This window comes from Physeter macrocephalus, chromosome 19 (genome assembly GCF_002837175.3).
Source record: "Physeter macrocephalus isolate SW-GA chromosome 19, ASM283717v5, whole genome shotgun sequence".
Classification (NCBI taxonomy): domain Eukaryota; kingdom Metazoa; phylum Chordata; class Mammalia; order Artiodactyla; family Physeteridae; genus Physeter; species Physeter macrocephalus.
The window spans coordinates 44723673-44748777 of NC_041232.1; the positions used below are offsets into that span (position 1 = coordinate 44723673).

The following is a 25105-nucleotide window of genomic DNA, read 5'->3' on the forward strand; positions in this document are numbered from 1 at the left end:
ATATATACAATGGAATATTACTCAGCCATAAAAAGAAACGAAATTGAGTTATTTGTAGTGAGGTAGATGGACCTAGAGACTGTCATACAGAGTGAAGTAAATCAGAAAGAGAAAAACAAATACCATATGCTAATATATATATATGGAATCTAAAAAATAAAATAAAATAAATGGTTCTGAAGAACCTAGGGGCAGGACAGGATTAAAGGCACAGACACAGAGAATGGACTTGAGGACACGGGGAGGAGGAAGGGTAAGTTGGGATGAAGTGTGAGAGTGGCATGGACATATATACACTATCAAATGTAAAACAGATAGCTAGTGGGAAGCAGCAGCATAGCACAGGGAGATCAGCTTGGTGCTTTGTGCCCACCTAGAGGGGTGGGATAGGGAGGGTGGGAGGGAGACGCAAGAGGGAGGAGATATGGAGATATATGTATACGTATAGCTGATTCACTTTGTTATACAGCAGAAACTAACACACTGTTGTAAAGCAATTATACTCCAATAAAGATGTTAAAAAAAGGACTTTGATATGATATATGATATAATTATAGCAAAGTATATACAGATATTTAAATGAGCAAAAAAAAAAAAAAAAGAAAGGCACCAATAATCTTATGATATTCTGGTACTGTTCTGAAAAAAATAAAATCAACCAAGGAAGATATCAGAATTTATTATGAAGAGGGAAAAAGGCACAAACCTTTGTTTTCAGAGAGATTTACAGATTTCTGTAACTTCCAGTGTTTGCTACTACTTGATACTTGTACTATATGGAATTCCTTAACACCTGCTTCACTCTATGAAAAAGAAATAAAAGAGTCATTCAGGATTTAGGAGCACTAACGTAGAATATTCTAATGAGAATGACACTGCTACCAAAGTCAGTATCAATTAACGTAAGATGAAATTTTTATTTTGAAATAAATTAACAATACATTTCAGAAATGTAAATTATTTAAATCCCTCTATAAACATTCTTAAAACACATAAGTCATCATCTTTTTCATGAAATAGATTTAATTATAATATACTCCCAGTGGCAAATTTTTAAATATTGAAAGGTATTCAGTTATTAGAATCTATTATAATGAGTTATTTAATATATCAAAAATTATGTGCTGCCAATTTTTAATCAAAACCATAGCACTTTTATTTCTTCTGATCTTTCTCTCACATTCCTGTTAAGGCAAAAAGCAACAAAGAACAGAATCCCAATATACAGTCAATGTACATAAAATTATTTAAATTGCATATATTTTTTATTCTCCTGAATAGGAGCTAATTTGAAATTATTCAAATGTTCTTACTCTTACAAATATTGATTTTTTGGGAAGATCACTGAAGTATCAGCACATTGACCTTAAATGTCCTAAAATGAAGTGACCATACAAATTTGTGAAGCTAAAAGAAAAAAGACATTACAGAAATAATAAGTAACATTTCAAATAGGTATCTAAACTGAATCAATATGAAGTTAAGATTCTACTTTAATAAGATCACATTTCCTTCTTCAAGAATATTCATTTTGATATTTAGAGTACATAAACAGAATGATAAAATATTTGAAATGCCTTATATAAAGGAAATGGTACTGTTGAAAATGTATAAGTGAGGAGTTATCAAGTTAATACTGAATGTGAAATCCTAACAGAACTTTGTAAATTTAAGCACATCAAAACACATCCTCAGGGCTTCCCTGGTGGCGCAGTGGTTGAGAGTCTGCCTGCCGATGCGGGGGACGCGGGTTCGTGGCCCGGTCCGGGAAGATCCCACATGCCGCGGAGCGGCTGGGCCTGTGAGCCATGGCCACTGAGCTTGTGCGTCCGGAGCTTCGCAACGGGAGAGGCCACAACAGTGAGAGGCCCGCATACCACAAAAAAAAACAAAAAAACAAAAAAAACAAACCACATCCTCAATGGTGAGACTAGAAAACACTTTATGAGACCTTTTTTGGGTTGAATTACTGGTATATGGCCATATACCACATGATTATGTACCATATTAATACCACTAGATCCTTTTATTTGAAGTACTGAGGGATTAAATTACAAAGCAAATTGAGAATTAACATGTTTTTACATTCTATTCTATATGAACATTCCTAAATTCCTAGCTTATGCTGTTTTGTGAAGGAAAAAAAATCATTACAAAAAAAAGGAAACACTTAAAATATAATTAAAGACAAAATTTAGTTTTAAACCAGCTTACGGTATTGGTATTTTCCACATCCACAAAGACTAGCATATTGCCTCCTCTGCCCTCCTCATCTTCAAGAGAATTACTTCTGCAGACAGTGGCTCGCACATTCAAAGATCGACTGGTACAAATGACTGCCGTGTGTCTTAATATTCTGTGACTAAAGAAGTAAAAATTACACATTTAATCTAAGACCCTCTCCCAGTGTTATGATTCTCTAATTCCAAATAAAGCTTTTTAAAACCTATTCACCTTCAGGACAATTTATACTCTAAAGAAACCAAGACAGATACAATAAGGTAAAATTATCTAGTTAGCCTAACATTACTTCAATTTATTCTCAGTTTGGAAGAAAACTATTAGTCTCCCTTTTCCCCTGCTCATCAAACTCAGCCACAGTATAGTACATGAAAATAATCATCATATAGTCATGTCTTGATTACACCTCTTCTGAGAGCAGTTCCAAAGTTAATGACTGAATGCCTACCAAGTAAATGCCAAACTTTCACCTGGCACTTAAGGCTCTCCAGAATAGAGCTTTACAATTCAACCTTTATTCCCCCTTTATACATTTTATACTGTAGCCAAACTAACTATATGCAGTTCATATTTCCCAACTTGGGAAATTTTCATTCATATATACAGTTACTTCCTGGAATACCCACTACTCTCTTGCTTATCCCCTTTGATCCAAATTCTGAAATCTTTACTTTCTTTGGAAGCTCATTTTACCACTACTACATTCTACAAAGCTTTAATGGATTGCTTTGGCCAGAGAACTCTCTATCATCTTCTTAAGGGGAATTAACATTTACCAAGGACCTAAAATGTACCTGTCCTTACAAATATTATATCTTTTTGTTCTCATAGTAAGCCTTACAAGATATTTTATTGAATTTTTAAATGTAGCACAATTATTCCCGGTTAATTTTGTAAGAATGACAACAGCATTATCATAAAATACTCTACTGCGCTACAGGCTACAGATCCTTGTGTAAGTCAGTTAGGTTTGATTTCTTCAGCGATGCCCATAACACCACCTAAATCATGTGCTCTGCAAATACATACATTTTGGGAGGCAGGGGAGGGCACTAGGGAAAAGGAAAACAGAATAATTTTCTTTAAAAAGGATGACTGTAGGCAAGTTGTCTTCATATACAAATGACACCCTGTTTTAATACATGATACCAAGTTATGTGATAACTTTGGCCACAGTACTTAGCTGTATCAAAGAATCATGAAGTTTATAGAAAGAAGCATGAAAAAGATTAATGTAGCTTAATTTTTTCCACTTTTGGCTGCTTAGAACTTACAGTTAGATTGGGGACAACCTCAGATATAAACTTCATGCATAATTTGGAAGGGAGTAATTTCTTAGTAAACTATGACATATGTTAACAAATATCAAAATGTTTATTTGAATGGGTGTATATATATCTAAATATATTAGGCGCAGAGGTTAAACCTAAAAAGTTTTAGAATACTCACCGTATTTTAGGCTGCTTTTTAACACTTTCATAGTAAAACAAAAAGTTAATTTCATGGACACCTTCTTCATCTGGCCCACGTAACCACATTGGTAGCTGAACTGAAGCTCCAGGTAGAAGAACAGTGTCAGGAAGGGGAACAGGAATCACCTCTGGCTGACTTCCTATGCCAATGCCAAAGTCTACAGAAGAAGCTGATGATATGAGTGCTGTACACACAGAGGTAGAATCTGTCACAACAGTCTTGTAAGCACTACAGTTCTCAGAAGCTGAGGGACTTAGTGGTGTTAGAACAGCTGTGTTACCACCAAAAGTAAAGAACTCTGGACGTTTAGAAACAACCTTCAATCCAGTAAGAGGACACTTGCTGACATTGACAAATTCTACATATGCTTTTCGGATTTCTCCACAGAGAAGCCCTGTAGGAAAATGTATAAAGAACACCTGCATTGGAGGGAAAAAATATTATTATATTGTCTGTTAAAAATTCTGAACCTCTAATTAATAACACTTTAAGATGCTGTATTTCTTTACTACAGGTTTCCAAGTATTTTATTAATTCTCTTTGATATCTCCCTGGGTATGTGGTATTAAGAACTCCATTTTAAAAAAGAGGATGAGACAGAGACCAGTGTTACTCAGTAGCAGATTTCAGAGTTATGAATTAAAGGTACAGTGTCAATAACTAGAGGGCCACCAGCAAAACTTTCACAACTGTGTAGATTATGGACAAGAGAAGCTATAAGTAATTTAGGGAGGCTACATGAACAATTATCAGCTGAAAAACCCTTAACACTGTCAACTTAAAAAGTAGCTCAACTATCTATTTATACATCATTAAAATGAAAAGATGCACAATAGGTCTTAAAAGGGAAAAGCATATAGATGCATGATTCCATATGTATAATTTAAAAAGCTGGTATCTTCAAACATCCTCAGGCTTTCAGTAACCTGCGTGGAAGCAAAAACTGATCTGACAAATGGAGGCTCTTTATAGCCTTTTCCATTTAGTGTGATATTCATGTGGTTCACTCAAGCCACGTTAATGTGCTTGATTACCAGGTGCTGCCACAAACCCAACAGGGGTCACATAATGCTTTAGATAAAAACACACATGTATATGCACAATTTCTAAAAAAAAAAAAAAATGATATCCAACACATGCCTGGCCTCAGGATTTCAGATAAGAGATGGAAATACAGGCTAACAAAATCATCCAGTAAGTCATTTGCATTTAAAAGATCCAGAAGAATAAATGTCAGAAGTACTCTGACAGCATCTAAGAAAGGAAGAATATAAAGATAACAGTATGAGGAATAAAATTACAGCTGGCTGTCCCAAAGGAGTTATGAAAGTCCAATGGAAATATCTGTGTCTTTTAATCTAAGTTTGAATAGGACTTCATTATCGCCATATTCTTAAGGAATCAAGATAAAATTTGGGGAAATCAGAAGCTTTAAAAATGGACATGAGAAAATAAGGGATTAAGGCAGAAATCCAAAACACAGATTAAGAAGATGGGAAAAAATAAACCAAGTATAGCATTATACTGAAGGCACTGATGATGTACTAATTAGCTAGTAGCAAATAAGCTTAGTCAAATAAGCTAAAATTTGTGAGGGAATATCAATTTTGAGTTGTTATATCAAAAACAACTGCATGAGTAACAAGTGAAATAGAGTACTATAAAGACACACTAAAACACACACCGATACCCAGATATCATCAATAAGGCTACAGCATTGGTAGAATGGGAAGGGTGATGGAATAAGACCAGTGATACACCACTTGTAGGATACTGTGTAATATACCTTCAGAATAAAGGTTTTACTAAATACAGTATGTTGACTCTAAGGAGAACCAGTGTATCTAGCCTTTACTTCAAATGCACTGTTGCTGAAAGTCATTTATTTTATTTTATTTATTTTTGGGCAGGGGTAGCTACATTGGGTCTTAATTGTGGCACGCAGGATCTTTTCATTGCAGCATGTGGGCTCTTGGCTGCGGCGCACAGGCTCAGTAGTTGGGGTGTGCGGACTTAGCTGCCCCATGGCGTGTGGGATCTTAGTTCCCCAACCAGGGATTGAACCTGCGTCCCCTGCACTGGAAGGCGGATTCTTAACCACTGGACCACCAGGGAAGTCCCTAAAAGTCCTTTTAAACAGGTGGTGTTTTGGACAGCTTCAAATTTTAATGGAAAATAAGACCAAGAACCAGGAATGTGACTTCTACTAATTTATCCTAAAGATATATGTGTGATATGCATATACATAATGTATAAAACTGATATGCATAAGGTTATTCATTGTGGTTTTATCTGTAACAGCAAGTGATTGTACACAAGTGATAGACAAGTCTGGCTGAATAAACTACATATACACAACTTACTGCCTATGCAGTGAGAACCTGAAGGGGCCTGCTCTTCTTTCTGCTATTCTATATTAAAATTTATCCTAGAAAATGTTAAAAATTAATAAGTGAAGAAAAAGTTTTGGAATGACACCATTTTTTCTCCAACAGAACTTAAATACCAAATATTTCTAAGTAGATACAGCTCATAGCTCACTGTTTGCTTTCAGTATGCTATACACATTAGAGTTAGCACATGACACTTTAATTATCTTCTCTCAATGAGTTTCCCTAATTTTCATCTTCAATCTTGTTTTGATAAATACATACTGTTAGAGACTATTTCATCAGATGTTGTAGATTGATTACTTCTTTCACTACTCCCTTAAACACTTCAAACTCTATAAAATATTTCTGACATAAGATATTAGGAATGGGAATAATCTATGATTTTTTTTTTTACTAATATTAATGTATACTACTGTTCATCCAAGTATAATATAAGGTCTCTTAACTGACCTCCATCACACCATGTCCGTTGGATTAACCAAATTCTCTAGTATTTCAGTAGAAAATACTAAGTGATGTTTATGGAACTGAACATTAGTAGCTTTTGGCTTTCTACTAAACCCACCCTCTTTTATACCTTAAAGTACAACTTTTATCTGTAGATAAAATCTAGACATATACTGTACTTAGATTACTTGACAATTTCCTTTAGCTTCTCACTCTGAAGAAACCAAAACTGGAAACTTAAAATGTCAACTTATGGATGTGGAAGAATGCATGAAAGATGAAATGAAACTAATATTAGGAAACCCATACCAACACAAAAAACTCATAGAAAAGGCCTCTAACCTAAACCCACACCCCCAAAATAGTAAATAAATGGATATTCGTATGTTTTCAATTAAGGTAAAATGTTTAGGGTATGGATCTATTATGTTTTTTTTAGTTATTCACTTTACAAGCTTTTTTTGTTTAATCAACCAAACACCAGTTGCTGTATTATGTAGAACAAGAGTTCCTCTGCTCTAAAACACCCTCTTCAGGGAGAACTGCATCTGTAACAGTAAAATTTAAAAAACAAAACAAAACAAAAACACTATGGTATGCAAGAGGCAAAGTTAAGTACAGAACCAGCAATATCGAAAACAAGATGAATGTAAATTTAAAGACTGTTGAGTTAAATAGAACTTAAAGTCAAACATCAGCTGGTTCAACTTCCCTCATTTTATGTGAAGAAACTTTCCAAGATCAAATAATTAGAGATGGGCTTAGACAGAAGCTGAAAAGGTAAGCTCTATCCTTAACAATGTGTGCCTGAGAGGCATTGCACTGAAAAACCATTGGCACATTTAACAGTCTTAATAACTGAAAAACATTTAACTGATATGGTATAATAAAAAACATAAGCTAGGAGAATCTATAAAAACTGAGTATTTTGGTATTCTCTACTGATTTATCTCAAAACTTTAACCAGAGAGGTCAGAATCTCCCCTTTTGCAAGTAAGCTCTAGCAAATTCTTACATATACAATGCTAAGCAAAATGTTTATTAGTCAGTGACTTCTAAACTACAATGGTATTGAATAGCCCTATAATAACATTTGGATCTCAACTCATTTCATCTTCAGTCTCAAAACTCCTAGCTATAGCAGTGCAATTGTAATAAAAATGCCAATTTTCATTATTGTATTATTGTGGGAACTTGACAAACTTGGACAAAAGTGGCACAAGAGTAAGAAAAAAATTATGAGCAGGCCTCAGCTTGCCAAATTAAAAAAAGATGATAAAGCAAGAGTATGGAACTGACACAAAAACAGAAGAAATGTCAAGGAGAATAGGTATCGTCTGCATAATATACTTCCAGGATATTAGTATATTAGAAAGATGCCATAATAAGTTGCCAATATTCAATTAATGGTAATTGGGACTAGAAACAAAGTTTGATCCCTACCCCGACATTCAGAGACTATATTCCCTTGGATTTCAAAGCAAAGACACTAAACAATAAAACTATAAAAATTTTGACTAGGGAAGCCTCTGTAAGTAAATATAAAACTTAGAAGCAACCAAGTAAAGGACTATCAGTTAAGAATCATTTAATATAAGTTAAAAATCTTTAAGTGGTGAAAGACACCAAATCAAAGTTAAAGTATGTGCAAATATTTATCAACGAGAAACTGGCACTGCCATCAGTCTTTAATGAGTCTTTTATTTGCCCTACACAACTCTTTAAATGCAACATAATTAAGCAAGTGTAAAATCTGGGCATACAGGCAGGTCAACAATACCTTTCCCTTAACACACACACATCACCGTTTTCATGAGCATGTTACCTACCCCACCACTATAGGATTACTACCCATAAAATCATCCAATGAGAAAAAGGAAGTAACCCAACTAAAGGGTATCATATGGACTTACAGAAGAAAAAATCATACAGACCAAAAAAATGAAGATTGACTAACCCTATCAGTTACCAAAGAAATGCCATTTTTTTAAAATTTATTTATTTATTTTTGGCTGTGTTGGGTCTTCGTTGCTGTGTGTGGGCTTTCTCTAGTTGTGTTGATGGGCTTCTTGTTGCAGTGGCTTCTCTTGTTGTGGAGCACGGACTCCAGGTGCGCAGGCTTCAGTAGTTGTGGCACGGGGGCTCAGTAGCTGTGGCTTGCGGGCCCTAGAGCACAGGCTCAGTAGTTGTAGCCCCCGGGGCCTAGCTGCTCTGCAGCATGTGGGATCTTCCCGGACCAGGGCTCGAACCCGTGTCCCCTGCATTGGCAGGTGGATTCTTAACTGCTGCGCCACCAGGGAAGCCCCCAGAAATGCCATTTTGATTTGCAGAAGTTAAAAAAAAAAAAAAACAAAAACCTGATAGTATCCATTATGGCACAGACATGAAGCAATGGGCACTCTCATTCTGAAGGAAAAGTGTCAATTCCTACAGCCTTGCTGAAGGTAATTTTATAGTATATTGCATGATTGACCCAACAATTCCATTTCTAAAAGCCTAGTCAAAACTAGAACATGAACAAAATATGTAAATAATAATGTTTACTGCAGAACTGTTAGTAATGATGAAAAACTAGAACCACACCCATCAATACATAAATGATTAAAATACATTATAATGTATCTGAATAAAGGAACACCTTATCTAGCTGTTAAAAAAGAATTTTACTGATTGAAAACAAAGACCAAGTTTTGTTGTTAAAGACAAAAAGCAAGTCACAGCATAAAATGTGCAGTATGATTATTAAAAATATATATAAGTGTACAACAAAAGGTCTGAAAAGAGAAACATCAGTTTGGAATCACTGGCACTTTCTGAAGGTGAATGACTAAGCTTCTAACTCCCCTACTAGGGAAACCTGAGGATGCAGGAGGAAGGCCCTCCTTCCAGTGTTCACACTTATACTTCATGGCTGTGCCACTGGCCTGCCTCTCAGGTAAACACCTGATTCAAGGTAAGCCATAGTTCTTTCCTAGAAACTTGAAATTTTTAATGAAGTGGCACAAAGACCAGAAGTTGTAAGACTGAAGTCATATCAAAAGTAATGCTTTCTAAAGGCTTTACGAATTCCCTGGAGCTGCTGAGTCCTTATTCTTCCTTGAGACCTACTGTTCTATGATACTTTAGTTTCCATGAGATATTCCAAAATCCTTCAAACTAAATAATATTGGTGCGGAGAGGCGGGTTATGCTACCCAGCATCAGTTTCTATCTTTTGCAACTAAAAGATGGCATGAAAGTATGACAGGGTGGGATACAAAGAAAGTGAAGGGAATATTGGTTTTATTCATATAAAAATTATCTATATTGCTTAAATTTTTTACAAGAAATAACTCGTTATTTTTATATCCTACCCAGAAAGAGCCATTGATTTTAATAACAACCAAAGTGTTCTTTCAGGTTTTTCTCAACTTCCATTAGTATTTTGAGGATTATATCTTACAACCTGCCTGTGACTTAATGCTAATTTGCATGATTACCTTATCTTTGTGAATTACATCTGTTTAGCATCAGCTTGTTCTTGGCCGCACCACACAGCACACGGGATCCCAGCTCCCCGACCAGGGACCGAACCCGCACCCCCCACAACTCCACAGTGGAAGCGCAGAGTCTCAACCCCTGGACCACCAGGGAAGTCCCCAAGAATTTAAAAGTTCATTTCAATCTATCAATAATGCCAAAGTCTAAAATTAATCTACCCAAAATATCACCCTCACCTTACAGATAAATTATTAAGTGCATGAATTTTAGAAAGTGAAATACCTCCAACAGTGGCATTTCCTCAGTGATTATGGGATCTAGACGTCGATCAGGACCATATTTAATAGATGTTTTCTCTTCTTTTGTGTTGTTAAGTCGAGGACCTTGAATTTCTAAATCCTGTCTCCCTCGGACTGACATACTCAAGGAATGCTTTCCTGAAATAAAAAACAATCAATGCCCTAAAATAATTTGGTATGTTAACTGACATCAATTTAGCTTGAATATATGAATACTGTATGTTTCAGATTATTTCTAGAAATATTCTAGACAATTACTAATTAGCATGGTTAATCAAAGAATTAAGCATATTTTATTTCCATGCTTAACACCTATTGTATGCTGCTTAATTTCTCATTTTATTAGCATTTACTTACTTTGCAGAAGGACTACTAAATAGGAAGTTTCTGAAACCTATATTTAACCATAATGGCTATTAACCAAAGAGATCTATCTGATAGAACAGCTACTCATATTCAATATATATACTAATTTGAATTATTTCTGGATTATAAATAACTACATCTTCTTAATAGACTGCACAAAGAAAATTAAAGATAGTATAGGTAGCTTTCTCAAAATTAAACTCACTTAATAATCATGTGAGATTTTCCTCAAAAGCTTCCACACATTGCATGTAGGTGTGAAAAAAGCCAGGGTGTACAACTGTATTTCCTGCAGGAATACTCAGAGCCTTTAATGTGCTGAAGATCACCATATTACTCCCAGACCAGACATACAATGTAGCATTTCCCATACCTCATCTGACCCAGATCCCTATTAGCATTTTACATAGTTAATAGAACTACACTAAAACTTCATAAAAATTCTGCTATAAGATGCAATTTAATAGTTAATTCAGGTTCTCCTCCCACTGTCATAAAATAACATATTTATTAATGCATATATTTGGTACCTTAAATGAAGCAATTAGCTATAATTTGACAACCGTAACTTTGTGGTACTCGATTAAAATCCTAGGTAGGTACAATGGGAAAGGAAAGAAGCTTCAAAAAGTTTTTAACACTCAGTTTACTTACTTAAAATATTCAAAAGTTAGCAAGATTATCTGTAAAAGAATCTTGTCTGGTGCTTTTCAACCAAGAATTACACATATAGTACTAAAATGCATAAACACCATACTCAACTTTAGTGTCAATTACACATATAGTACTAAAATGCATAAACACCATACTCAACTTTAGTATCAATTTTTTGTTTATAATTTTTGAATTCTTATGGATTCATTCCACTTCTGTATACTTTTAAAAAAACGTTTTATTGAATTATCCTAGATATGCAGGCAAACAGAAATATCCAACTGAAGGTTAAAAGGACAAACAAATTTTCCAAGTGTTCCCAAAGATTTCCCAATATAATCAGCTTTTGTAAATGCTAAATTCAAGTCTGCCAATTACCATAATTTGTTTAAAAAAATAAGACTTAGCTACTAAAATTAACTGATAGAAGTGATGGATTTTATAGTAAACTCTCTCTCTAGCATCTTGTCAACTTAAACTCAAATAACAATTACAAGGTAATATTGAAGCGTTCCCTGAAATTAAAGGGCAAAAAAAAGGAAAACCATGTTAAACATATATCTGGTAGTTTCACTCTTCAAAACTTTGTAAAACTTATCATCTGGGGCACCAAGAATATCAGCTTAACTCTAAATCCGACTCTTTTTACAAAACAGATGACAGAATTTAAGGTGTTTCACATCCAATGATATGAAAACACTGGTCTTTAGTTTTCATATTCAAAAAATAGAATATATTAAGACAATTTTTGTACTGGCAGCAGACATCTCAACCAATGGTTAGCATGTATTTAGTTAGAATTTACTAAATTTGGATCAATAACAAAAAAGAAAAATACATAGGGTAGAACCAAAGAATTATCAAAAATACGTCAGAAGGGAATAAAGTTGTTTATTTTTGAAGCAATGGGAGAGCTAAAAATAATCCAAATTATTCATTCTTTCATTTGATTAAATGCCTTATTAAATGTACATTAAACTTATTTTTAAAATACCTCATTTTTCATTTTATTCTACGGAGATTTAATTATTAGTTTCTATAGCTTTACCTGTGTGACATCCAGGAAGAGCACCAATGCCGTCTACTGTCATGGAGCCCTGAATAGTGCCAAGATTATAAACAACTCCCAGAATATGCAGCTCCCCTATGTGATGGGGAAAGAGCTTTAGCCTTGCCTGTGGAGATATTTAAGTCACTCTTATTATCTCTTTTCATAGTCTCTTAAATAGTGCAATACCTAAATTCTGTAATGTTGCAGAATTTATATTTAATATCAATATGATTTAATATCAATAATTTAATATCAATATAAACTCATGACCTAAACTTAACTATCAATTGATTTCTCTTACTAGAAAGCATTTTCTTCAAAAGAAATTTTCTAAATTCAAAAGTTATAGGCCTGGATCCTCATCAATACTTTTAATAAAAACCAAAATATTCTGGTCAACCAAATATCATATGAAATTACAACACTCATCCCAAGAAGAAAGCAAAAACTTTTTTCACCAGGCTTCTTAGGAAATTAACAAACTAAAGACCACTGCAAACCTACTTTCCCAATCAATTTCCCCCCCGTGCAATTCCAGTTTCCTAATAGTCCAAATTTTAGTTTTTAAGAAAACTGGAATATAAAACAAACTGAATAAATGGATTTTTAAAATTTGTCTTCATCTTACTTTTAAAGACTTGACAGAAAAATAATGAAACAATTACCACTTTAGATTCTTCACTATTAATTAAGAATTCTGGAACAACTTCAGTTCCAATCATTTCAGGTTCACCTTTTACCTGAAAAGTAAATTATGTAAAATATACATTCTAATGAAGTATCAGATTATTAACATTTCTATGTATCAATATTTAAGAACAATAATAATAGTTATAGTTAGCATTTATTAGCTTTTCACCATGTGCTAAGCAATATGCAAAGTGCTTTGATTTCAAACCAGCAGTAAAGTCATGCAGTAGTAGGCGCTTGATTTATTTTATTTTCATTTCATTCAGTCCAATTTAACTGCAGAAGATAAGTGATCTACTCAAAGTCACAGCCACCAAGAAGATAAAACCTCAAGAGATACAAGTTCAGTTGCTCATCGTAAAAAAATGGCCAAAATGGCCATTTAATTTAATCTTGCAGTAAGAGCAAATTTTTCTTCTTTTACTCCGACCAGCCTCTTTTTCCAAATTGGCTAATTACACATGGAAAAAGTAATAACAGCTTAAGTAGGATACATAAGATTGGTGGACAATAAGGGCAGTGCGGGAGAGCAAAAAAGTCCTGTCTCTTCCAAAAGCAGAGCTAAAGTTGGCTCACACAGGGGGTAAACTTAATCCTCATAAACTCTGTTTAACTTTTACCATGAAATTAGTTAATTGACACAAGAAATAAAAATTTCATTTCCCTAAATTCCAGTTCAGCATCTTAGTCCATCACCAGTAGAAGCTCATGAAGAAACCCAAAGAGTTTGAAATTTACAGAAAAAAGTGCAACTTCATTATACGCAAGGACAATTTTCACTTAACTTTAATAAACCTCCTTTAAAACCTAATATCTTGAACAGATTAACATACATCAAAAACTAATAGATCTTTTAAAAAAACTTTTCCAAGAGTGAACAATTTATACTCTTCTAATTTGTATTCCAGGCATCCAAAAAAAATTAGAAAAATTACTGAGATTGCTAAAATTCAAGTCAGAATAAAGCCTGGGAAACCTCAATCTTTCAAACTATTCACAATAAGTATAAATAATCACAAAATGTCTTTAATGAATTTAAGCAGCAAGACTTAAGACTTAATAAGACAATCTTTTAAAAAATGAAAACGCTTCAAGAGAAATAGTTTAAATAGTTTAAAGTTAGTATAACAGACATCTTCTTTCAAGTTCTCCCTTGATAAATCAGCACCAAAGTATTGGGATATTTCCCAATTTAAAAATAATTTTTACCACACTATTAAAGCATATAGCAAGATAGTATAAAGAAGTATAAGTAACATAATAGATACTGGTGAATAAACTAATAAATAACTAAGTAAAAAAATGTACTTGCCCAAGTTATTTCTGTTACAATCAGCTGGGTAACAAAATTTCCTGCCTCAAAAATAACTATCTTAAATATATAAAGAAATTATTACAGACATACATAAGAAAAAAGATAAATATAAATGAAAGTTATGACAATTCACAAAAGAAGAAATACAAAAACAAGAACTTCAGCTTCACTAGAAATCAATGAAATGGAAAATAAAATAGTAAGACAGCATTTTTCTTAACCTATAAAATCGAGATTTTTTAAAATAAATAAGAATACTTAATCTTGCAAAGATGAGATACCCAACCCCATATACTGCTGGTGCAAAGCTTGTTGGTATGACCTTTTGGGAAACCAAGAGTATTAAAATATTTATTCCCTAAAATATTCTAACTTCATGGCTAGGAACTTTTCCTACAGAAGTAATCAGGATAAAAAACTATGTACCCAAATTATCACCAATGAATTATTATAATAGTAAACAAATGAAAACTTCCAAAACTACTACCAATGGAGAGAGTAGAATAGCTTACAGACCATTCGTGTTACGGAATATTATACAGAAATGAAATATTAATATATTTAATACTAAAATATGCATATAAATACAGAATGAAAAAAGCAACATATATAATGAGAATCCCACATATGAGGAAAAAACATACAAATGCAAATGATTAGAAAGGCATACAATAAGTGTTAAAGTAATTATTTCTAAATACTGAGAAGACAGTGAAATCTAAGAAGCAAAACAAATGAACAAACATAACAAAACAGAAACAGTCACAGATACAGAGAACAAATAGGTAATTGCCAGGGGTTGGTGTGGGAGGAAATAGGTGAGGGAGATTAAGAGGTACAAACTTGCAGTTGCAAAGTAAATGAGTCACAAGAAGTGTACAATGTGGGGAATATGGTCAATAACTCTGTAACATCTTTGTACGGTGACAGATGACAACTAGACTTATTATGGTGATCATTTTAAAATGTACAGAAATAGCAAATCACTATGTTGTGTATCAGGAACTAACACAGCGTTGTAGGTCAATTATACCTCAAAAACAAATGAACAAACTCATAGAAAAAGAGATCTGATTTGTGGTTATCAGAGGCAGGGAGTGGGGAGAGGGGGAACTGGATGAAAAAAGTCAAAAGATACAAAATTCCAGTTGTAAGATAAGATACCAGAAACGTAATGTACAGCATAATAAATACAACTAACACTGCTGTACGTTATATAAGAAAGTTAAGAGAAAATCCTAAGCATTCTCATCACAAGGAAAAATATTTTCTTCTATTTCTTTAATTTTGTATCTATATAAGATGATGGATGCTAGTAAACTTACTATGATAACCATTTCTTGAGGTATGTTTATAAGTCAAATCATTATGCTGTACACCTTAAACTTATACAATGCTATATGTCAGTTATATCTCAATAAAACTGGAAGAAATAAATGCTGAGAAGACAAAACAGTTTTACTTCTATCCTTATCTTCTTCTGTACTCTCAATTTTCAATAAGCATATATCATACTTTTTGTAACTAGAGAAAATAAGCATAAAAAGAGAGTAACTTCAGCTCACTGAACAGAAGTTGAAATGCTATTACAGCATCTGTTAGACTGTTACTGAAACATGCTTATTACAAATACCTTTTAACAACTTACTAGTTCTTTAACTTCTTCATTTTCCTTTCCACCGACATCTTTAGGTTGAAACTTCCAGAGCAATGACAAATCAGTCAACAAAAGTGGAACTTTCAAAGGGTTTCTAAAAGCCACTTCCACTGTTATTGGCTCTATAAAAGAATGGCCTAAATTAATAACTTGAATAAACCCCATACATCACCTATGCTTCAATTCTCTGAACACACCTTGCTTTTCACAGCTCTGCATTTCTACTGATCACCTTGTAAATGTCCATTTATTCAGGATCCAGTTTAAATTACCTTCTCAAGAAGATTTCCCCAATTTCTCTGTACCAAAGAAGGTCATTCTGTCTTCTGTATTCCAAAAGCACATTGCATATTCCTGTATTAAAGCCCCCACTGCATGGTTTTATAAATGCAGCTCACTATATTATGAGTACTCAATTTACTTCTGCATCCCCAACTTCTAGTCATATTTGGCATGCAGAACGTTATCTTGAGGGCTTCCCTGGTGGCACAGTGGTTAAGAATCCTCCTGCCAATGCAGGTGACATGGGTTTGGGCCCTGGTCTGGGAAGATCCCACATGCCACGGAGCAACTACGCCCATGCGCCACAACTACTGAGCATGCGCTCTAGAGCCCGCGACCCACAACTACTGAGCCCATGTGCCACAGCTACTGAAGCCCGTGTGCCTAGAGCCCGTGCTCCACAACAAGAGAAACCACCGCAATGAGAAGCCCACGCACGGCAATGAAGAGTAGCTCCTGCTCACCACAATTAGAGAAAGCCCACGCGTGGCAACAAAGACCCAACGCAGTCCAAATTAATAAATAAATTAATTAATTTAATTAAAAGAAAAAAACAAAAAACCCCATATTATCCTGAATACACTGTAAACAAAGCAAACAAAAGCTGATTCGCGTTGTTGTACAGCAGAAACTAACACAACATTGTAAAGCATTTATACTCCAATAAAGATGTGGGGGGCAAAAAAAAAAACGTGAATAGAAATTCAAGGGACTTCCCTGGTTGTCCAGTGGGTAAGACTCCACGCTCCCAATGCAGGGGGTCCAGGTTGGATCCCTGGTCGGGGAACTAGATCCCGCATGCATGCCACACCTAAGAAGTCCGCATGCTACAACTAAGAAGATCCCGCGTGCTGCAACTAAAGATCCTGTGTGCCACAACTAAGACACAGCACAGCCAAAATAAATAAATATAAATAATTAATTAAATAAATATTTTTTAAAAAGAAATTCAAGTATATCACCTTCTACAACTGCGAGCGGAAATCTTGAGTTATCTGAATAACTGTTCAAACAGTACTCTGTGGGGTGGAAGTTGGATGGAAGTACTCCTCTGTTGACCACAGCCACAACATGTTCCTCAAGTTCTCGCCACTGCTGAGAGGATTCAGAGTCATATTCTTGATCAAGACTTACATGAGTAGCTGCTTGCTTTTCACCTTAAAAAAAAAAGAAAAAAAAAGTGTCACTATTAAATACACATATATATTAACACCCGCCCTCAAATGAAATGTATTTAAAATAAAGGTCTAAGGTATCCAAATAAACACATATACCATTCTTGCCTATTTCCAATTATCTGAGAGAAAAATATCCTCTTACTAATTCTAGCCTGATTGGAACTTAACTTATAATATTGATGCTTTTTTCCTTCTGACTCTGAAAGAATACATATTCCTAGTCATCTACAATTTTATATGAAATATTTCAAACATACGAACAAGCATGGAGAATAATATAACAAATACTTGTATATCAAAATTTAACGAATGTCAACTTTGTTATATGATCACAAATTTTATTTAAAAATAAAATAAATGTTACAGAGAGAGTTGATGTCCTCTATGTCACCCTCCCCAATCCTGTTACTCTCCTTCATCTCCTCCACTGGTACCACTTCTTCCCAGAGCTACTCTGAAGCTGAAGTATAGCATTCACACTCATATTTTTTATTTTTTTTTACCTTACCAAATGAGTGTATACATAAACAATTCATAGAGTTGGTTTATATTTTTGAAATTTATAATAAATGGAATTACATTTCAGCCATCATTCTGCAACTTTTTTCACTCAGCTTTATGTTGTATTATCCATGAAACCATTATATGAATGTACCAAAATTTATCAACTCATTCCCTGCTGTTTTACTTTTCTTGTTACTAAAAACAATGCTGCTAAGAGCATCCTGATAAATATTTTTAAATAAATTACTAAATTAGCTCTTAAAAAGAAACATATTAAGCTCCAATTAAGAAGGCTTAAAATTACAAAGTTTACTTTAACATGCATAAAGACCCTTGATATATTTATACTTTTGGCCCAGGACTGCCATTCTATGGCTCAATGCTAAGGATATAATCCTATGTTTTAAAAAAGTCTTACAAGAACAGCATAATATTGGCAACTGTTCACTGCATCTGTGTACATTTGAAATTTTCCATAATAAAATGTTAAGACAAGTTTTATCCACAAAAATGTCTATTACAACTTAGATTTTATATAAGCAAAAAGATAGAAACTATATAACAAGCAAATGTTACAATACTTTATATGCACTGAATGGAATATTTTACAGCCATTAAAAATGTTTATCAAGATTATGTAATAACGTGAGAATTCTTTACATTATATTAAAGAAGTCATTATAAGTATGGCTATTTTGTTGTTATTGTTTTTAGTTTTTTGTTTTGTTTTTTTTTTGTGGTACGTGGGCCTCTCACCGCTGTGGCCTCTCCCTCCGCGGAGCACAGGCTCCAGATGCGCAGGCCCAGTGGCCACGGCCCACGGGCCCAGCCGCTCCACGGCATGTGGGTAGGATCTTCCCAGACCAGGGCACGAACCCGTGTCCCCTGCATCGGCAGGCAGACTCTCAACCACTGCGCCACCAGGGAAGCCCTGTTTTTAGTTTTTAAAGCTGGAAGGAAAACCCCGAAGTAGTAGCTCAGGTAGCAGGATAATAGATGATATGGTATTGCTGTTTATTTTCAAATATTCTTTAACAACTACACATTATTTTTTAAATGGAAAAAGATGAAAAAACTTTAAAAAAAATAAAAAGTCAACAGGTAACAAAGCCAAATTAAACTTTACTAACCATCTGCTGGTCGTCTGTCGTGGCCAAAGAAAACCCGTGTTGCTGAACTGTTAATATATGGTAAAGGAAGCTGCGGTAAAGGACCATCTGGTGATAGCTGACTTACATTCTAGGAAAAATACCAAAGAAAAGAACAATTTTTGAGAAAACTTCGTTATCTTCAAAATGTGCCTCCTCATTTTTTATTACACAAGATATTAAAAACATGTTAAACAAGAATATTAATTACTAGTTTTACTTAATATTTTAGAGTCATAAAATTTTATAACTGGGAAGAACTTTACATATCATTGATTGTGGTCCAAGAGAATCTCCCTAAGATTACTCCACTAGTTAGTTCTCTCTGGATGTTATACCTCCAAATATTATTATTATTATTATTATTTTTTAAATCACACCACCACCCCTCCCCCACCCTGCAGCTTTCCCCACTTGGTGTCCATACATTTGTTCTCTACATCTGTGTCTCTATTTCTGCCCTGCAGACTGGTTCATCTGTACCATTTTTCTAGGTTCCACATATATGCATTAATATACAGTATTTGTTTCTCTCTTTCTGACTTAACTTCACTCTGTATGACAGTTTCTAGATCCATCCATATCTCTACAAATCACCTAATTTCATTCCTTTTTATGGCTGAGTAATATTCCATTGTATATATGTACCACATTTTTATTTTTGTATGTTTTCTACCTGGACTCATTATAGCATCCTATCTGCCAAAATTCTTACCCATATGATTTCAAATTAATAAAGTATAAAAGGGTAATTGTATTTTGCAGGATAAAATATTTACTATTCATTGACCCTGAGGAAAAAATTACAACTTTCCATTTTTCCACAAAACAATGCTTTAAAGTTACTATCCTCCTGTCTCAATGAAATATTTTTTTCTCCCTATTAATTTTTCTGCATTACATCAAATTAATCTATCTACCTCCCACAGATCCGTATCTCCTTATCTTTCATAGGAAAACGAGAGGAATGTACTTTCTAAATGGGGAGATAACCCAATATACTGTAAAACCAGTTATAATTCAAAAATATGTAATGAAGAAACAGTCCAGAAAGCTCATGGCATTTTTTCTTAAGATTCCAAATATAGATACAAATGTTTACTGGAATATTAAAATTCTCTTTTATGAGAACTGTGGAAGGGCAATGCAACTCAGATCTATGACCAAAAAGCCTAGTCTGCCATATTAAGACAGATAATTGCATATATTCTAATAAAACCACTTATAAGACTCCTACTAGCTAGTACTGAATGTGCTTTTTGCTGAAAATAATGACAAATATAAATTTAATATCCACTCCTGAAAATAAGTGTTCACCTTGTAAACATAAAGATATTCTCTGAGGAAGGCCCCTTGTTGAGCAGCAGATTGTTTACTTTCATTGATTAAAATATGCCTAAAAGCAGAAACAGCATTGTCCAGTTGCCTAAGAGTATAGGACTGACGTCCAATGGTGAAGTTAATGTGATCCTCTGCAAGAGACCAGCCTTTTCCTTTGTAAACTTGCATGGCCTGACAATAGCAGCGTAAAGCATGTTTCTTCTGTAAGAAAATACACAAAACAAAGTATTACAATCCAAATTTCTCTTGGACTGGAAAAAATACACTCACACACACACACGAAATAAAGTAACTGGTAATTAGTTCTTCCTCTAACAGACATTGGGATGATGAGGAAAATGAAACTAACATTTATGAAAACCCCTTTGCAATTACTGCTAAAAACCAAGAGGTCCTGAAGCAAACAAGTAGCGGCTCTGTCAAGGGCAAGAAGTCTAAGAAGTCAGGGCTAATAATGACTTCATGAAAAACCACCTGGGAGTTTCCAGAGCAGTAGCATGGAGTCATGGATCAGTTAGAGACTTGTCATTAGCTTGTAGCTGAGAGCTATCCTGTAAAGTCTAAATTTTGTTATGGTCAGCTCTCTGTACCACTGCACTGGGCTGAACAGTAATGTGCATGCTAATACTGCATATATGAGGATATGGTATAAGTATGTACATATATTTATTGGTCCTGTTTGGTAGTGATAGAGTTTGGCATCCTTTTCTTCTGCCCACCGCTGCATCCTGCCACACCCATGAGCAGATATTTGGTTTTAATTACATATCACTGCCACCCTCTGAACTCAGACAACCTCCATTCTAAAAATGGGATTTGGTACCAAGAAAAAGCTTTCTCTCCACCTAACCTTTTGCTTCAGACTAAATTCTTGTAACCACTCCCCTCTCCAGGGCAGATTTACAAATTCTGTACCATGTTTAACCAGAATTGTTCATTTTTTAAGGAAATGTTTTCTTGAAAAGAGATAAAGAAAGCAAAGCAAATCAAAATCATCTGCCACTTGATAGCATGCAATAAGAACAGTCTCTCTTTTGTGATATTCTTACAAAGATACCCCATTTGAATCTCAGGATGAGGAAACATCAGATAAGACTAAACTGAGGGACATTCTACAAAATAATTGGCCTATAATCGTCAAAAGTGTCAATATCATAAAAGTCAAAGTATCCTTCTGAACAGGATCCTTCACTATAAAGGACATTTAGGGGACAACTATCAAAACCTGAATGGCGTCTAAGGATTAGATAGTAGTACTCTATTAGTACTAAGTTCTTGATTTTCATTGTTGTTTTATGGTAATACAGGAGAAAAAATTTTGTTTCTAAGAAACAGGAAATATGTCCTAAAGTACTGGGGGGTACTGGGGCACCAGGTACACAACTCTCAAATGGCTCAGGTAAGCAAAAGCTTCTAAACTGTGCTTGTAACTTTTTTATAAGTTTGAAATTATTTCAAAATAATTTTTAAGTGATGTTTATTTACAAAACAAAAAACCCAACCTCCGTACTGCATTTAGTAAAGGAACACAGCTACTGAATCTTAAAAACTGAGAGATACGGAGAAACAAATGTGTCTAAAAGTGTCACTTTCAAGTGCATTTTTCAGGATCTCTTGAAAAAGCATCTAAAGAGATTTAAGAGGTAACAAGGGGGGGCTTCCCTGGTGGCGCAGTGGTTGAGAGTCTGCCTGCCAATGCAGGGGACACGGGTTCAAGCCCTGGTCTGGGAAGATCCCACATGCCGTGGAGCAACTGAGCCCGTGAGCCACAACTACTGGCCTGCGCGTCTGGAGCCTGTGCTCCGCAACAAGAGAGGCCGCTATAGTGAGAGGCCCACGCACCGCAATGAAGAGTGGCCCCCACTCGTAGCAACTAGAGGAAAGCCCTCGCACAGAAACGAAGACCCAACACAGCTAAAAATAAATAAATAATTAATTAATTAAAAAAAAAAAAAAAAAAAAAAGAGGTAACAAGGATTTAAAGTCTGCCTTTTGAAGTAAAAAATAGAAAGACTGTCCAAGGTATTCTGGGCACAAACACCTTCTCCGGCACTTTCTTAATTTTTTTTTTAACTGTAAAAGTCTCTTATAATGTCAGTTCTCTAACTTTAAATACCTTATACATGTTCATATTCTTAATGAAAAAATTGAATTATAAAAAATTTCTGGGGACAAGTAATTCAACATGAACTCACAATCAGAGAGGACTGAGAAATGACATTACTATATATAATCTCCTCTATGCTCCTCACTCATCCCTCCCAATACACACATCTGTTTTTAATGGAAATGTTATAAAAAGTTGGTGCTTCTCAAAAACAACCTGGCCTCAGTCAGAATTACGTGCCCTATCTTCCAAGGAAGATACTGTTCTTGACACACTTCAATGGGACATACATTTGCTTTTCCAATAGGTCTTCATTACCAGTTATATTTTCAAGTTTCTACTGCTTGAGAAAGCGATTCCCTGGGTTCAAGGTATACAGAGTGGTCACAAAACAGCAACCTACCTTGGAATCATTAACTCCATGAGATAACTACAGATAAAGATGATTATTAGGCCAGATAGCAAATGTATGCCAACCTACCACAATGTAGCCATTTTTAACTTGCTATGCATTTCCTAGAAGCAATATGCCCTGTACTTTTAGAAGGTAAATATAAGATCCAATGACATCATAACCACAAATGAAACCATTCACAAAAGTGGACAAAGAAGTGGAAAAAGGATAACTTATTTTTAGTAAGAGACATAATCATTCCTAATGGAGCACATAATTATTCTTCTAAGGAAAGGAAACCACATGCTTAACACATTTTGTAGATTTTTTTTTTTTTTTTTTTTGGCGGTATGCGGGCCTCTCACTGCTGTGGCCTCTCCCATTGCGGAGCACAGGCTCCGGACGCACAGGCTCAGTGGCCATGGCCCACGGGCCCAGCTGCTCTGCAGCATGTGGGATCTTCCCGGACCGGGGCACGAACCCGTGTCCCCTGCATCGGCAGGCGGATTCTCAACCACTGCGCCACCAGGGAAGCCCCATTTTATAGATTTTTGACTAACACTTTTAAGCATAGATAAACAATGGAATAGTATGTTTCAGATGCATTTTATACTTACTATGGAAAAAGAGCTGTGAAAAATCAGAGCTTTTTTATTTTTTTTCCCCACTTCAGAGCCTGAGAAATTCTAATACATAAAGTACATCAAGTTATTATAAAGACTTTTAATTTTATAAATATTTTTACAGTTTTGTATTTAATATAAAGCAAGGTCACGTATTTTCTAACTTGCCAGTTTCCAAAAATAGAGGGAGGAACCCAAATCTTGAAAAGTTGGTTTTTAAAAATCATGGCATTCTTACATGAAATTGAGAATAATTTTAGAACACCTTTATTTCTTTGTATCTTTGAAATAACATATAATTTACAACACTGGCATGTTCTGGTTATCACAGACTTTGAAAAATGTATGTTCATAAAAATTCTTATTAAGTAAATTCAAAAAAATCCTCACACTCCCTGACTAGATTAAAAAATTCCTTAAGAGACAAGACATGTTAGTTTAACGGGTGTAGGCTCAGCTCCTAGCAGTCCCTGGAATATAGAGATGATTATTCAACCCACACTTCTAGCTATAATTACAGTAAACCACCGTATCTCAACTGCTGTTACCACTCTAGAAAGTGGTAACTGCCTATAGAAAGGTCCCTCCAGCTAACGCTTAAAGGACAACTGGGGCCAGAGAATCTCTCTAATAGAGATCTTTTCCAACCCAACTGCTCCAAGGGACAAGAGATAGAAGATATCTACCCATTAAATATTTAGTAAATACCATTAAGAGACATTCTGAGAGAAAACAAAAGACCAGAGTTGAAGTAGGGAGGGTTTAATCGCCTTTAAGAAGAATTAAAATTACTTAAGTGCAGTATATCTGGCCTTCACATATATGATTTAGTTTAACCTCACAAAAAATTGGGGCAAAATTCCAAATTTTATAAATTAAAAAAAAAAAACGGAGGCTCAAAGACATAACTTTAAAAAGTCAAGTTGTGAGTAGACCAAGATTTAAACTCAGATTTGTCTAAATCCAAATCTCATGTCCTTACCAATATAACACATTACCTCAGAACAAAATTTAATTCCATCTTTAGAACTTTAAATCAAAAAATTGACTAATAACATACATCTATAAACTAAACAAATTATAAAAAATTAAAATAAATAAATAATTTTCTTTTTAAAGCAAATGCACTAACCTGCCCTGCTTTACTAAACCGGTGGCCTGCCAGTATCATATGAAACGCGTATTTTCTAACCATGGGACTCTTCATGTTTATAAAGCAATGTGCCGCCTGTTCCAAAAGAAGTGCACTTCGAAGATCAGAATCCTATTGAATGTTAAAGAAAAAGAAGGTTAACTTCACAAAATTAAAAGTAAAGAGATAATTAGTGAAAAAACATTTACTTTCTTAAAATAATATATAGTATACGCAATATTTAACTTAGGAGTATCTGAGGGCAGAGATCGAGAGACAATCCAGTCTTGATGATTCTTTCTTCCAATAAGTCAAATTATAAAAAAGTTCA

The 25105-nt window shown here is 34.5% G+C and overlaps 1 protein-coding gene across 4 annotated transcripts in view; it reads right to left on the reverse strand.

The window, feature by feature from the left end:
- TRAPPC8 (trafficking protein particle complex subunit 8) overlaps positions 1-25105 on the reverse strand; it is a 90503-nt gene that overhangs the window by 23974 nt on the left and 41424 nt on the right. For all 4 annotated transcript variants that reach the window (XM_028479879.2, XM_007130539.4, XM_007130538.4 and 1 more), the window contains 11 exons: positions 24775-24906; positions 20495-20719; positions 19160-19268; positions 17310-17504; positions 16057-16187; positions 13069-13143; positions 12401-12527; positions 10316-10470; positions 3691-4133; positions 2215-2362; positions 707-803 (listed from right to left, as the gene is read on the reverse strand). In XM_028479879.2, the coding sequence (XP_028335680.1) occupies positions 707-803; positions 2215-2362; positions 3691-4133; positions 10316-10470; positions 12401-12527; positions 13069-13143; positions 16057-16187; positions 17310-17504; positions 19160-19268; positions 20495-20719; positions 24775-24906 (1837 nt within the window). The remainder of the gene's footprint in view (positions 1-706; positions 804-2214; positions 2363-3690; positions 4134-10315; positions 10471-12400; positions 12528-13068; positions 13144-16056; positions 16188-17309; positions 17505-19159; positions 19269-20494; positions 20720-24774; positions 24907-25105) is intronic.